The 16,280-nt window shown below is 46.6% G+C and overlaps 1 protein-coding gene across 1 annotated transcript in view; it reads right to left on the minus strand.

Moving 5' to 3' along the window:
* The window catches only part of LOC134447332 (zinc finger protein aebp2-like), a 50,407-nt gene that overhangs the window by 15,859 nt on the left and 18,268 nt on the right, over nt 1-16,280 (minus strand). Inside the window, exon 6 of the mRNA XM_063196744.1 lies at nt 10,088-10,155. Coding sequence (XP_063052814.1) covers nt 10,088-10,155 — 68 coding nt within the window. The remainder of the gene's footprint in view (nt 1-10,087; nt 10,156-16,280) is intronic.

Here is a 16,280-nt window from a genome sequence, read left to right on the forward strand (position 1 = left end):
ATGCCCATACCACTTTTGAGATGAACCTCCCTCGTCCCCACTACTTTCATTACAAATATAATGCAAAAATAGCACGCCCGGACAATTTGACATTGCAATGTCCCCACCACTTTCCAAGCCAAAGCTACACCTTTGCCTGTGGATTTACTGAAAAAAAAAATTGGAAGCTCAGATCTGCGCGTAAGCTACGGTAATTATGGTCCGTCTCTGCACCCCATTATGATGGATGGGTTTCGAAACTGTGAAAATAAGGAAATGTAGGTTTAGGCCTTTGTGGTGTTCCCAGCACTTGAGGAACAAAGATGGAATTGTTACGCAAAAGTTGACGTTTAGTTAGAGTAGGTTTTAGGTTTAGGATTCCATAGTCCATAAAAGCCATAAAAAACATAAAACACAAAACATTGGACTGCTGATGCAGACTCATTTCATACTTCATTTAAACATCATTTGTCAGCAAACACTAAAGTGATTTTTTTGGTGGGAATGTCAATATACGCACTGACTATATACTATTATTTATTTGTTTTTGGCAAAACTAAACTGTCCACAAATTGCTAATGGGTGCTGTAGTCTTAAAATATCCCTCGTTGTTCAGCACAGACACACCTATGTACAGTATGTTTTCTTTGCGATTTCGTTAACCATTTCCTGAGAAGTTTCCACTGCCGGCCGGATATTCTCACCATTTTGGATGCATCATTTACACGCTGCCATGCCCCCTCAAACAACCGCCCTGTAATGGAAACCCGTAACGTTCTCCCCGTTTGCCTTGTTTACCATGAAATTTACTTAATTATGCTCATCCTCTCCCGACGTCCTTAATTGAACATGCCGTAGCGTACAGCTGTTTTCTCCTGGCTGTAACTTTGGTCCATTAACGGGATGACGGTCAGTGATCGTGTTTGTGTGCATCGCTCTGCTTTCCGTCGTTGTTTACCCCCTTAAAGTCCCATTAAAACCTTAATCGCACTAAGAGGCAACAGCTAGTCAGGCCACAGCGTGACTTCAATAGTATTGCTGAGAATAAAAACCATAATGGTGATTGGAGTGCAACGGCATTGGCTCTTGGTGTTGACAAATGTTTATTTATTAGTGAAAGTAGCACTGGTGAGAGACCGCAGGGGGAGGCAGGCCATAAGTAACGCCCTTAATCGGGTGACAGCGGTCGGTCTCAGGGAAGATTAATTGACTGTTGACGGTCATGGGGTATTCCCCTAATTGCTGTGGGTTTTTTGCACAGAAGGAGTGACACGCTTGGGTGTGTGATGCAAGCAAAACAAATACACACAAACTCGCGCACAAACACACACACACACATATACACACATTAAGTCGCCCAAGCACACATTTGCACAAACACACAGTTGACACAAAACCATTGCACACATTAGCAGGCCCATTGTTCACACTCTGTGAAACGGCCTTCCACCATCTCCATTGCACTCTGCAGACCCACTAACAGACCGTTAGTTCACTGGTATCCCTAAGGTTGCCGGTTCGACTCCCGACCCGCCAGGTTGGTGGGGGGAGTAATTAACCAGCGCTTTCCCTGATCCTCCTCCATGACTGAGGTACCCTGATCATGGTACCATCTCACCGCACAGCTCCCTTGGGGGGCCATTGGGGGCTGCCCGCTTGCACTGGTGTGCTGTGTCACAATGACTAAGGGAATTGGAGTTTCCCAGGTGGGCCTTCACTTTTCACTGCACTCTACAGACCCACTCCAGCAGACAGTTCCCTGGCGTTGTGTTGGCCAGTAAACACTTGGACTGCTTCCCTTTTCTATTTCGGACTACTACCACTATTCCCATTGACAACAGATGGGTGTTTGGAGTTTAGATTCCCCTTGTGTATTCTTGAGAAGAAACAAACAAGAAATTGGGGGCAAAACACCATTCAAAACACTGCCATGCATTTACCATTACACACAAAGATTTAAAAGTATAGAACAGCAAACAATAAATATGAGGTATGTGTAACAGACATACAATATTAAAGTAATAGTAATCAAAGTCTCTTGTCTGGTTTGAGCCGAGGGTCAGGTAATAAAACAATAAGTAGTTTCACTGTTTTGAGTATGCTTCTGTTAATTTGCTTATGAATCTTTTGAAAATATATCAATGATGATATAAAAGAACAGACTTGACATCCTGGAGGCAGCACAGCACATTTCAAAAGGACGTTTATTTTATTTCCATGGGCACTTAGGGCCTTTATTTCAAACAGACAGTGGAGAGCAACAGGAAGTCAACGGGAGAGAGAGAGTGATGGGAGAGAGCTGGAGTTGGACAGGGGAATGACCCAGGGCAGACTGGTTTCAAATCCGGGTCCCCCATGGGCTAGTTGCCCATTGATGGCACACAGTGCATTGGTATAATACAGTACAGCACATCACAGCACAGCACAGCCCTGCACACAGCACATTTCTAACATCATGGGTGGGGGGGTGGGGGGGCAGGGAGGCAATCCACATTCTTTAAAAGGTGTGAAAAAAATGTCCACATTAATCCATTCAAAACCAGCGTGAGGGGGCTGATTTGAGAGCAGAGCACTCATTCTAATAGGGAAAAAAACCCTCACACGGCGCAATGTTAATCTACAAAGTGTGTCATACGGTGAGCCGGGCCTGGTGCGGTAAGCCGGGCCTGGTATTTGCCTTGGCCCGCACCTCAGCTCGGCACCGCAAACACGCCACGCTATCGTCATGCGCCGCCACAGTCACATCCTGTGCCCACGAGGCAAACCAGAGCGTGGCTGCTGTGGCCTGCCCAACACTCGCACCCGCCCTTTTTCCAAACCGTGTGTGTGTGTGTGTGTGTGTGTGTGTGTGTGTGTGTGTGTGTGTGTGTGTGTGTGTGTGTGTGTGTGTGTGTGTGTGTGTGTGTGTGTGTGTGTGTGTGTGTGTGTGTGTGTGTGTGTGTGTGTGTGTGTGTGTGTGTGTGTGTGCATGCCTGCATGTGTGTGTGTGTGTGTGTGTGTGTGTCTGTGCGTGCCTGTTTGTGTGTGTGTGTGTGTGTGTGTGTGTGTCTGTGTCTGTGTCTGTGTCTGTGTGTCTGTTTGTCTGTGTGTGTGTGTGTGTGTGTGTGTGTGTGTGTGCGTGCGTGCGTGCGTACGTGTGGTGACACATGAGGTGGTGGTGACAGACTGTCGGGATGAGACTGCCACAGAGTGGTTCTCTACGGGACGCCATCGCCACCACATCTATCTCTAACACTCCGCATTCATTAAAGACAAATAAGTTAATAAATGCTCTAATGCCTATATGACGCCAACACATTTCACATCGCCGCTTCCCATCCACACACACACACGCACACGCACACGCACACATGTAACACCTAATGGTGATTAAATCTGCACAATCACCTACATCACCTTCTCTCTCCATTTCACGCTCTCTCTCCCCCTCCACAACTGCATAGTATACTGCACAGGAGAGAGACGGCACTGGTGACAAACACTTTCCGCCCCACCCCTCGCATTTCAAGTATGCAGGGTGGGGATTTAAAGTATACTGTAGGTTCTGAGGTGTGTAGTAAACGCATGCACGCACGCACGCACGCACACGGTTCTTAATCTCTCAGTCTCTGACAGACAAAACACTTGTCCCACAGATCTACACACATACACAGTACAGTATACACAGACACACAGACAGACACATACAAAGAAACAGACAGACAGACAGAAACAGACAAGGACACATTGATGTGCTGTGATTGCTTAGTGCAAGTGTGACTGTGTGTCTCAATAAAATATCCTAAAAGTTTTTTTTCTGACGTATCATTCCTGAAAACCCCAGCATGGCTCCCTCCCAGCCAGAAGAAGTTTTTCCAGATGAGACGTTGGGGAGTTCTGAACACCGCAGCCATATCTGCTTTCTTCTCCTTTGCCATGTTCTCCCCAAAACAAAAGGTTCTCTGCAACGAGGCAGAACATCGCCCCTCGCTCTTTTGGAAGTCACGTGCAGCCGCTCTATACGGCACTATAGTCTGTATGCTTGCTCATCTGTCGGAAATCTTTTTTCTTTTCTTTTTTTGGGGGGGGGGGTTGGTTTGAAGACATGACCTATATCCATTTTGGAACATTTTGGGAAATTGATATTTTTGTATTGGGCATTTTATTGCCTTGCATTGCAAAATGCATTTTACACATATTTAAAAGGTATGTTCTCAAAATATTTGAATGGCAAGAATTCACACATAGATGATAGGACTTCTGAATAGTCACTTCCAATAATAAAATGCAAAAATCAAAAATGGTGGATACGACGTTTTGCAATGAAACTCTTCGTTTGCATGAGGCAAAGGTCTGCTCAGGAGTGTATTTTCTGCTCAGGAGTGAATTTTTCTGTAGCATATTAAATTGTGCCCGTGCATGGTACGGATCCATTAGCGCAGTATGCCACAACACCGCCCCAGTCCCCCTCCCTTTACTGTTACCCCCCCACCACCACTATGCTCTCCTGTGCAGCGAGCCTGGCTTGGGGTCGGTGGGGTAGGCTGCCCAAATATAGATCCGAATAATAAATGGGCACCAGCAGTGTGGTGCTCTTTCCTGACTTTGCTTTCAAAAAAAAAAAAAAGTCACAAAAACTTCTGGCCTCATTCATCCCAAAAGAGTATGCAAGACCTCGGCTGTCCCAACTGCTTTGAGAAGGGTTTTTTTTGCACCTTTTTCGGTGTAAAGTTAAGTGTAGTAGGTACAAACATGCAGCCATATTTGCAAAGGGTGGTAAGGGACAGGCTGAACATCATTTTAGAGGTTTTGGGGAATATGGCGTGACGAGTTCCCCTCTATAACCTTATGGCTGTGCTGTACATTGGAAACCACTGAGAGAGCAGTATAACATGTCAATGCCCATAGCTTCTCCCTCTCACAAGTCCTTTCCATCGAATTTTGAAGCAAATTAACTGCTAAGTTGAATTAAGTTATTATATGTGTCCAGGTAGTTTGTATTGTTCTTCACTAATTCATGTCTGCCAAATGAATTAAGTTAATGCAACAAAGTTGCCATTGTAACTGCTTTTATGTCATGTGCGTCGCATACAATTGTTATGTGTATCCTTTAAAATCAATTTGAAATGTACAGATGGTGTTACTTCAATCTGCTCACAACATTGTATACACTGTGACTGAAAAAAACACACACACTCTGCCCTAGCCCTACGTTATATGATGCTAAAGTTGACTGAGGCGACACCAGAGCATCTGCGGAAATGGGCCAACGGGCCATATTCATTTCAGACTTCATGACAACAACACTCTGGTTAATCGGTATCCCTGGCAGAATTTTGTTTTTCATTTACAAGCCTCATTTGAACATCTTGTCATTATCACGTCCAAATAAAATGACAGCTGATGTAAACGAGCACGAGACTGCAAGGTGAGGTGAGGCGAGAGTAGAGGAGAGGAAGGGGAATGGAGGTGAGTTGAGGAGAGAGGAGAGTTGAGGAGAGGGAATGGAGGTGAGGGGGGAGAGGAGAGGAGGGGGAATGGAGGTGAGGTGGGGGGAGGTAAGGTGAGGCGAGAGGAGGCGAGAGGAGAGGAGAGGAGAGGAGAGGGGAGGTGAGGAGGAGGAATGGAGGTGAGGGGAGGTGAGGGGAGAGGAGGGGGAATGGAGGTGAGGGGAGGGGAGGTGAGATGAGGTGAGGGGAGAGGACTGGAGGTTGAATGGATGTGAGGTGAGGGGAGGGGAGGGGGAATGGAGGTGAGAAGAGGTGAGGGGAGAGGACTGGAGGAGGAATGGAGATGAAGGGAGGTGAGGGGAGGTGAAGGGAGGGAAGGTGAGGGGAGGTTAGACAGAAACGGAAAATTCCATTGGCAGCAGACTGGCAGCAGTCAAAAAGATCACAAGGAGAACGGCGAAGAAGAAGACAAAGAAGAAGAAGAAGAAGAAGAAGACGAAGAGGAGCCTCCAGGAACGAAGCTGCTGATGGAAGAAGACAAATCCCACCGCAGCCATTAGCACTCATCCTCTTCCCTGCCACTTACCCAGCAGGCCAAAAGCTAAGCACAGGAAACATGAGGGACCAATTCATTTAGAAACAACTAAACTTGAGAGACACGATGAAATATCACAAGCAAGGTGCAGAGAGTAGAGAGAGAGCCTTCTTCACTTGGTGTTGCAAAGTGAGTGTGAAAGGACAGACTACGTCGAAGATTTGTTCGTTCCTCTTGTCTTGCTGTATCTGCCTTAGTTGCCTGGCCTTGGCAGCACCAGAAAAGGTGAAAAAACTCCTGCACAATGACCATTTCGCTGTTCTTCTTTGAACGTTTTGGTCCTAGACCTTCATCAGGTAAACCTAGGGTAAACATGGGCCATCTCCGACGCACCTGCCAGCTGAGGTGTGTGAAAAAAAAATACAAGTTTAGCACCAGAGAATGTAACACCAGAGACGTGCTCCCGCCAGGCCAGCCAGCGTAAACATTATTCTTCCAATTGCACTGGGCTAGTCTGGCCACTCTAATAATACAACCCTTCCTCTCCACTCGCACCATTTGCAAGGCGCGACGCGGGAAAGAGGCGGATTAGGAAGGGACAGCGTGAGGCTAAACAGGCGCCAACAACACCTATTAGCGAAAGGATGTCACATATGATGGAATGGCACATCCATCAGCACAGGATATTTGACTGAGCTTTTAACACACTCCGCTGGCCTCGCTATGACGACCAGGAATGTCAGGCATTTCCAGGGACCGAGGTTGAGAGTCTTTGAGAGTAAATCTTTTTCACAATTTTAACAGTTGTACCTCTTCCGTCTTTCAAATGGTATTACAAACACCGAGCTCTTCAATCATTTCCATATTGACTGTCTGGAAAAAGCTTTCTGGGAAGACTGAAGAGCTTTTCCATGTGAACTGGTCTAGTCGTTCACTGCACTCGGTCTGGTAATTCGTCCTGAACTCAACTGTAACTTTTAACAACATTGATATACAGTATGTTCCACATTTTGACCGAGACCTAATAATTAGCATTTTTCTCCTTTCTCTTCACTACAACTGGATGATTAGATGATTTAGTTTTGAAAGAAAGAGCTTTCATTGACAAATGAACACTGCAATATGACAATATGACTTGATGTCCTTGAGACCAAAGATTATTTTTTAAGTCATTATGACACTGATTGACTGGCTCTACCAACCTAAATGCCATTTCAAATGTTAAGAGGGAAATGGCAAAAAAACAAGAAAAACACTTTTCTAAGCTCGTTTTCTCTCATGACTGTATTGTGACAAAGAAATCCCCAACGTTTTTGCACTGGGTCTTCATGAAGGGAATTCCAAAGCAAGTGCTGATGACTTCCTTCTTCAGATTGTAGCACCACACCAACTGTCATCATTTTGATTTGTGACTTTTTACATCAGTGCAAACAGTTTCTCTCCATCATTGGAGCATTCTCTCTCTCTTCTTCTCCCTCTCTCTCTCTCAGTTCATCTCTTCTAATCAGGGAGGAAGGGAGCCGAGGGGAACTGCGGTGTGGGTAAGAGATAGAAAGAAATAGAGAGAGATAGAGAGAGCACGCGACAGAGAGAGGGAAAGAGGGAGAGAGGAAAGAGGAACAACATTAAGCAATGTGGACCCCTCCATTCATCGGAAGCTGTCAGGTGCGATAGAGCTCACACTGTATCAAACACCTCCCCCCCTGCTCTTCCTCTCCAGAGAGCAGATCACTTTCAGTGGGAAGAAAGAGGAGAAATCGTCCTCCTTCAATTCATCTTTCTCTTTTTCTCATGAAAGAAGAGATGGGAGTGTGTGGGCGTTTCTTCTTCTGGCAGCGTCATAGTGGAGGACTCCCACCCCACCATCCCCCCCTCCCAACCCCCTCTGCTGCACTGATGTGTCTCAGTAGAGCTGATTCTTCAGATTGGTTCCAGGGCAATATCATTACCGTGCCTACAGACTGGCCTCATGCAAAAGGCGTATTTATTTCATGCCAGTGTATATAGATGGCTCAAGTCGGCGTGTTGTCTTACCGCTCTGGTATGATGCCATGTTGGAGTCTGAGTGTTTCAGGGTTGTTCAGCCAGCCCTATAGCCCAGCGTCCAGGACCCACCGCTCTGGCAAGTGCAGACTCAAGCACTTTTCCACTTCTCCCTCCCTCCTATCCGTTAGCTCATTAAATTGTGCACTTTTTGAATGTTTATTTTAAAATCGTACTGTTTTAACATGTGTGTAGGTCGGCATGCTGTGTGTGAATACGCTGTTAAAAACTGAAACCTGTGACTCCTTGAACCCCTGTTGGTCGGCTGTGTTATAGTAGTAAGCTGCGCTAACCCGTCTCCACAGTACCGGTCCACTTAAAGCGAAGGTGAGACTTGGCGCTGAAAATCCTGAAATTGTTTTGCCTGTCTGTACTCCACCAGGCAGGTGGGGAAGCCAATTTGACACTGACCCCAATAAGATACGTTTGCTTGGCCGGCGGCCAACGTGACACCACCCCTGACTTGGTCTGGGTTGAGAAAACAAGTCACGAGAATTGAAGGAAAATGTGATCTGAGGAAAACGACACCGGCAGCGTGATCACAGCGTGTGCGCGGGGAAAATGGGTTCTGGCACGGGCAGCCGGGTCAGGAGTCTACAAACCCCATTCACACGCAAGAGAAACAGTGGCTGGGGCCGGCAGACTGGGGTCCCGGCCACCATAAATATTTGCTCAACTGCGGATGAAAAAAGGCTGGCAGGGGAGGAGAGGAGAGGAGAGGAGAGGAGAGGAGAGGAGAGGAGAGGAGAGGAGAGGAGAGGAGAGGAGAGGAGAGGAGAGGAGAGGGGGATGGGGTTATGGAGAGGAGAGGAGAGGAGAGGAGAGGGGTATGGGTTTTTGGGGAAGAGAAGAGAGGAGAGGCGAGGGGAGGAGAGGAGAGGAGAGTGGGATGGGGTTACGGAGAGAAGAGGAGAGGAGAGTGGGATGGTGTTATGGAGAAGAGAGGAGACCAAGGCCTTGTCATGTCAAACACAGCAGATGATGTGAACAGTTCACCAACACTTCTAGCTGCCTCCTGCTTCCCCATTTCAGCCAACAGCTCATGTCTGCTGCAGTAAGCATGATGCCTTCTACTCTAGTAGTGCTCAGTAAGCATGGTGCCTTCTAGCACAGTGCTCACTCAGTATGGCCTCCCTCGCAAAGGTCTTGCATTGAGGTCGTCACATATAGCAGGGTAGGTGGACGATGCAGCTAAGGTAAGATATGGGTGGGTATGCTTTTTCTGCTGATGTAGACCATTTTCATCACATTCACAGCACACAAGGCCATACAGACATGAAACTTTTTTGCAGCAGCAGCAGCAGCAAGGACTTTGAAACACATCTGACCTACAGTACTTATGGAGAGGGGGATGGAGTCTGTGTCACTCTTCAACACCATGTGCCAAACATCTGCAATTGAGGGGGAGCTTGACACAAGATGGCAGACTCTCTGTTCAGCTGTTAACAATTGTGTTGCAATTACTATATACATTTCAGACTGTAAGCTGACATGTGACACCAAAGAATAATTGCACAAATTAGTGCATGATTTATAAAGAGTGTATACTAGTCCCAAAGGAAATGAAGAGCCCTTCCACTTACTATCAAAACTTAAGTGTTTGTTTCCAAATGTACTCGTGCAGGAAATAATCAAAGGACGTGGGGGCAAGGCTTGGATAAAGAACACAGATGGTTACAGGCCCCTGTGCCCGAACGTTTACCACTTTCCTTTTTTGATACACGAAAAACCTAAACTGCTGTATATTTTATTCTTTCAAACAAACTCTGTCTGTCAAGCCTGAATTCCAGCACTAAGCTTGAATAGTACTAGTCCTGTGGTTCATGTTAAAGTGCACTGTGTAGGATGGTGGCCAGAGTAGGAATTGAAATCGTGCTGCTCATTGAAACTGTGCTGTCTACTGCCAAATTTGAGCTTTTCATGAATATGTACTAAATAATGAACTACTATTTAGTAGTAAATCAAGCACTGAGCCTGAATACTATCAGCCCCGTGGTTCATGTTAAGGTGTTGATCCAATTGATTGTATATTGGAACCAAATCCATGTATCGCATTGGTCAGTCCCCAAAAACCAACCCCCGAAAAGAGAGCACTACTCACATGTCCTCTGGGGACCAGTGTAGCAGGACTTTCACCTTGCCCGAATCCTCTTTCCGCCTCGCCGTTACCTGCAACCAAGCAAAATTGGGTTCAGGGACACATTTCAGGACAAACAAGGATTTCAGAAACTTTCTCAATGAGAAAAGGTGCCCGAGCCGTGACCGGGCTGAGAGTAAAAAGAAGTATGCACCCCAGCAAACTGGATTTAAACTGACAAAGGTATTAGAAGCAGGGCAGTCTAGCAATATAAGCTCAGCATTAAAGTATTATAAGTGTAATCTTTAGTGATAGTGAGAAATTCATGCAGGCAAAGCATTGCCCTGGAGCTCAGTAGGCTCTCAATGAATTTAATTAGGATGAAGTGCGTGTGGAGTCGCCCTTGCTCAAGTTCATGTTCAGTTTTCATACACATAAGGAGGAACTTTTACATCATTTAGATGATAGTTCTGGTGAGTGGGGTCATTTTCACAGTAAAATGCATTACAATGTATTACAATATCGCATTTTTAATTTTCACTGCATGTTATTTCCATCCATCATAAATATAGCACACTGTACATATTTTCTTAGGCATCTGAAGACAACTATGCCACAGGTTATTATTAATGATGACAAACATACTGTGCAAAATTTACCTGAAAGCAATAAATAGATTTACGTATAATACAAAGGAGTCACTGTTCAAAGTGTGCATTGCATGCATTACAGCTGCCAGTCAGAGTAGGCCACCTCTGCTAACTAAAGTGACAGACTGCAAGAGCTTCTGTTTTTTTTCACGGATCCCTAAGCCAGTGAATAATGAACAGCCTCTTTTGTGCTTTTTAGGATTGCAGGCACAGCCACACTCTAAACAAGCATACGTCAAGTCAGACACAATGTAACAACCCTAGTAAGTACCCAGACAAAACACATGGGCAAAGCGCTTTATGAACTTAAGCTTAAAACAACAAACATTCCTCTTGTATAAGGACCTCGGCTGTGTGCGTTCAAAGTGCTAGGCATGCCCCTGTGCTTGTGTTCAGTCACTGCAGGATTTAGATAGTGAGAACTGAAGCCATTCTCCACAGAGTCGAGAACAAGCCTACAGTAGCTATGGAAAAGATACAGTACAGTAGGCTACAACAGAAAAATGCAAATGCAATTGTATGTAATATACAGTACATATCCAGGACAGCTCTCGTTGATTACCATTAATACACAGAAGGAAAAAAACACAACATTGCAGAGAAGCAGCCTGAAAATGAAAATGAAAATGCATATTTATGTCCCCACATTACACCAACTGATTTCATGGCTAACTTTTGTTGCGAAAAGTCATTTCAAACTGCAGCTGAAAAAAAAACTTTTGTACTGTAGCAAATCCTTGTCAACACACTTAAACTATAAGTAGTGGTTTGAAAATATAAGTTTTTAAACACACACCTTTGTGTTTAACACACACTTGCCCCCCATTCACAGCACATCTCTATCTGCTTGGGTGATGGTGATCAATGAGTTTCAAGCTAATCTGTCCATCTGAGACATTGTTCACGGCAGCTCGGGCCATGAGACATGAGGCACTTATCCCGCCCGCCACACTTCCTGCTGACGACCTGTCACCGGGCCAGCCAGAGTGCATTATGGGATTGATGGATGAGGTAGTGGGTCGGGACCACGGCATGACATGCATGAGGAGGGAGGTACTTGCTTGGAGTCTTAAAAAACAACAACAAACAAAACAAACGCGCGCACACGCACGGACACGCGTGTTCACGTGCGCACACACACACTAACAAGCACACACGCACGCAAGGACACACACACATGCACATACACACACACACACTTCTCCCATCCAAATATGTGTTGTATAAACAGGATGGCGTAGGGGGTGGAGGGCACTATTCTGTAACAACTGATTGCCTACAAGAGTGCACTTACTATTTCAAAAGAGGAGAATATCGCTCTGATATCCCACCAATAACAAACGCATTTCCTGTCGTCTACTCTAGCTCTTCTCTCTCTACTCCACCTTCTCTTTCCTCCTCCCTCCTTCTTTTTTTCCTCTCCTTATTTTCCCGCTCACCACGTCTCCTCCTGTCAATGTGAAGTGTGTTTAGCTTGGGTTGGGAGGCTTTCTTGCCGCGGTTACCCCTCTCTCTACTGCTCTCCTCTCCCTCTCCCTCTCTCTCTCTCTCTCTCTTTCTCCCGCTCTCTCTTCTGTTTTGTTACAGTGCCGAGGAACTCCAGCTATGTACGGAAAGGAGGGAAGGAGAGGAGGAGAGGAAAAGAGTATAGGAAAGGAGAGGAGAGGAAGAGAGTAGAGGAGAGTAGAGGAGAGGAAGAGAGGAGAGGGGAAGAGAGGAAAGGAGGAGAGGAGAGAAGAGAAGGAGAGGAGGAGAGTGGAGAGGAGAAGAAAGAAGGAGAAGTAGAGAGGAGAGGAGAGGAAGAGAGGAGAGGCAGAGAGCAGAGGAGAGGAGAAGAGATGAAGGGAGCAGAGGAGAGGGGAGGAGAGGAGAGGAAGAGAGCAGAGGAGAGGAGAGGTAGAGAGCAGAGTAGAGGAGAGGAAGAGAGCAGAGGAGAGGAGAGGAGATGAAGAGAGCAGAGGAGAGTAGAGGAGATGTGAGGAGAGGAAGAGAGCAGCAGAGAGGAGAGGAGAGGAGAGGAAGAGAGCAGAGGAGAGGAGAGGAGAGGAGATGAGAGGAGAGGAAGAGAGCAGAGGAGAGGAGAGGAGAGCAGAGGAGAGGAGAGGAGAGGAAGAGAGCAGAGGAGAGGAGAGGAGAGGAGAGGAGAGGAGAGGAAGAGAACAGAGGAGAGGAGAGCAGAGGAGAGCAGAGGAGAGGAGAGCAGAGGAGAGGAGAGGAGAGGAGAGCAGAGGAGAGCAGAGGAGAGGAGAGGAGAGGAGAGGAGGAGGTCTGTTTGGCGCGGCTGGCCAAGAACAACAGGCCCGGCAGCACTACGGCCCCTCCATGTACGTCAGCAGCACGCAGCTGGGCCTGCAGCACACCGGCAGCTGCTCCGTCGCCCTTTTAATTAGGGAGGCCTGGGAGCCCGGGGGGGAGGAGGGAGGAAGGGGGGGGGGGGGGGGAAGATGGCTGCCAATCTGCATCCACGAGCGGTTTGTGATACCCTTAAAGGAGCAATGCATGCCTGCCACACTCAGAGATGAGGAGAAACCCACAATCAAGTCGACATGAGGAATCAGTCTGGGGAGGGAGGAGGGAGGAAGATGGCTGCCAATTTGCATCCACTGACTGTTTGAGATACCCTAAAAGGGACAATGCATACACTGCCACACCCAGAGATGAGGAGAAAACAACAATCAAGTCGACTCGATATTAGGAATCCAGTCTGGGGGGGGGAGAGGGCTGCCTCTACTAGCTGTTTTTTGACACCCTTAAAGGGGCAATGCAACATCCAGAGATAAGGAGAAAGCCACAATCGCGTTGATACGAGCAATCAGTCTGGGGAGGGGGGAGGGAGGAAGATAGCTGCCGATCAGCATCTACTAGCTGTTTCATGATGCCCTTGAAGGAACAATGCACGCCACACCCAGAGATGAGGAGAACCCCACAATCACGTCAATATGAGGTACCCGAGGCTACATGGAGGTGAGCTACTAAGCCATTACCGGGCGAACACACCGGCGGCAACAAGATTAAGCGACAGAGAATAGCTGGACCAAAAATACTGAATCAAACCAAGATATCGCAAAACACGCCCACTCAATGCAAAAGTGTGTGCTCAAGTTGGGTCTCCTAAGGGGGCGTTACTTCTTCTTCTCTTTTTGAGGTGTTTGCGCAAGACGTGTGCTACCGCCATCTACAGCGCTAAGGGGACTTCATTGATTCTCAACCTCAAGACTCCGAACGTCTCCTAACCGAAGGTCTCCTAAAGGGGCGTTCACCCGACATAAAGTGGATACCGGAAAAGAAACAAAATGACGCTTCTTGTTAGATCCAGCTTCTTTGGCTGGACTGTGCAGCACGAGCAATACGAGCTAACAATAGAAGCGACAGATTATGTCCATTAAAAGCAGAATGCTTTCCGACACCCTTCCCGTCGCCGAAGCGCATCATAGCTCATTTGTATAATATAATTGGCTGAAGTCCAACCACAAACTGTCGCTCAAGTCGCCTCTAGTCGCCCAAATCACGCTCGTCTCATCGATTCTCTTCGCCAGTGATTCAATACAAAGAACAGATTACTTCTGTTGCTGGAGTCTGCCCGCGTAGCAGTCCAGTGCCCAGTCGACTAAGCCACGGCTGGGCCATGACTGTCCATGTTAACATCAAATTGGTAGCTCATTTCCAGGAAACAGCGCAGCTCCACAGAACCCCACCTCTACTTCCCTCTTCCAACACCGCCCCCCTCCACCCCATCCATCCCCATCCTTCGTGCTGTCTGTCGGGTTTGGGCTGGTTTGGAGACGTTTGGTGGTCCACAGGACGTCAGCTGGCCCAGCGGAGCGTGTTGGTACCGAGGCAGAGATGGGACAGATGGACTGTCTGGGAAAACTAGCAGTGGAGCTCTCGGCCTGTCTGCAAAAGTTAAGCGAGGACAGCTGCAGTACACTACACATCACACTGAATTCGTCAGATGTAACATACGATACAGAGTTAGTTTTCAAAGTGGAGTCCACCGGTTCAGGGACCCCTGGGGGTCCACAATGCATTGCCTGGGGGGCCGTGAAAAAGTTTGCTACAATGCAATACCTGAAATTTGCTACAGCAGTAGGTCAATATGTACGAAAAAACTGTATACTATATACAGTTGATACATTTGGTATTAAAATTGTATACATTTTAAAATGTATAACTGCAATTTGAGGTGTGATTATGAGGGGGTCATTGGCACATGCTGTGCTCCAGTGGTTCCCAAACTTCTTATTTTGTTCTCCACTTACAGCCAAGCTCCTGATATACCTGCTGACATCCACCTCAAGATGATTGACTAGCAATGCTCTTATGAAATACAGATGATGACATTTGCAATATTTTGCAATAACATTACCAGACCACACTATCTAAGAAGCATATTCATTGCAGCATATAAACCAATTACGAATACATTTATGGGCATTACATGCCGTTGCGCCACCTGCCATCTGAGCCCCAAAAATAATAACGCCTTTGACCCAGATATTGGATATACAGATTTGAGTCACATAGTGGATACTGCTTTACAGGGTAACACTCACAGGGCAGGAAGAGATCAGGGGCAAACATGAGAGATGTGCAAGACAATCAAATTCATCACGGTAAATACACGTTCACCACGGCAGTGCACAAACACACACACACACACACTGCACACTCACAGTCAGACTCGCACAAACGTACACGAGCAGTTGTGCAGATGTTTTAGGGTGGACCACATGCAGAAAACAGGGAGTGGGTTTAAAAGAATAACGGCACGCCTAACTAACTAATGATTCTCTCTGCAGATAAGCGTTGGAGCTGAGATGATCTCGCCTGGAGCCGCTCATGAAGGAGACGTCAAAACACTTCAGCACATCAAAGAGCACCCCCATCTTGAAAAACGAAAAAAAAAACAAACAATAAATAATACACTCATAAATAAATAAACAAATAAATATAAATACAAGACCAAAAAGGCAAGACAGATGTAGGGGAGAGAATTAAGAGGACGTTTAAAAAAAACACACAAGACAGTGAAGTGCATTAGGTGGGGAAAGCGGGGTATGCGGAGATAACGGATGAGAAATGTCTAAATCGGGGCGCTGGCACGGTGACAGGCGCGTGAGAGCGTGATGGTGATGACGCACGTGGGCACACTGACAGAAGCCTCGCCTCGCCTCGCCTCGCCGACTGCAAGAGCGGCTTCACCCTCCCCTCACACCATCCTGGGAGACGGGGATTGGCTGGATGAAGACGAAGAAGAGGAGGAAGATAATGATGATGAAGATGAAGAATGGAGAAGGAAGCAGGTGAAGAGGAATGTGATGAAGATGAGGAAGACAATGAAAGAAAGGTGAAGAAAAAGAAGTAGAAAATGATTAAAGAGGACAAGGAATAATATAGTGGAAAGAAGGGAATGATGGCAAGAAGCTGGAGATGAAGATGATGAAGATGATGATGATGAAGGAAGACGAAGGAGATGATGAAGAAGAAGATGATGATGATAATTTTAGATTCAATACATTCATTTCCACGTCAGGGTTGAGAGAGGAAGACATACAATGGGCAAAAAG

Source organism: Engraulis encrasicolus, chromosome 4 (genome assembly GCF_034702125.1).
Source record: "Engraulis encrasicolus isolate BLACKSEA-1 chromosome 4, IST_EnEncr_1.0, whole genome shotgun sequence".
Lineage (NCBI taxonomy): Eukaryota > Metazoa > Chordata > Actinopteri > Clupeiformes > Engraulidae > Engraulis > Engraulis encrasicolus.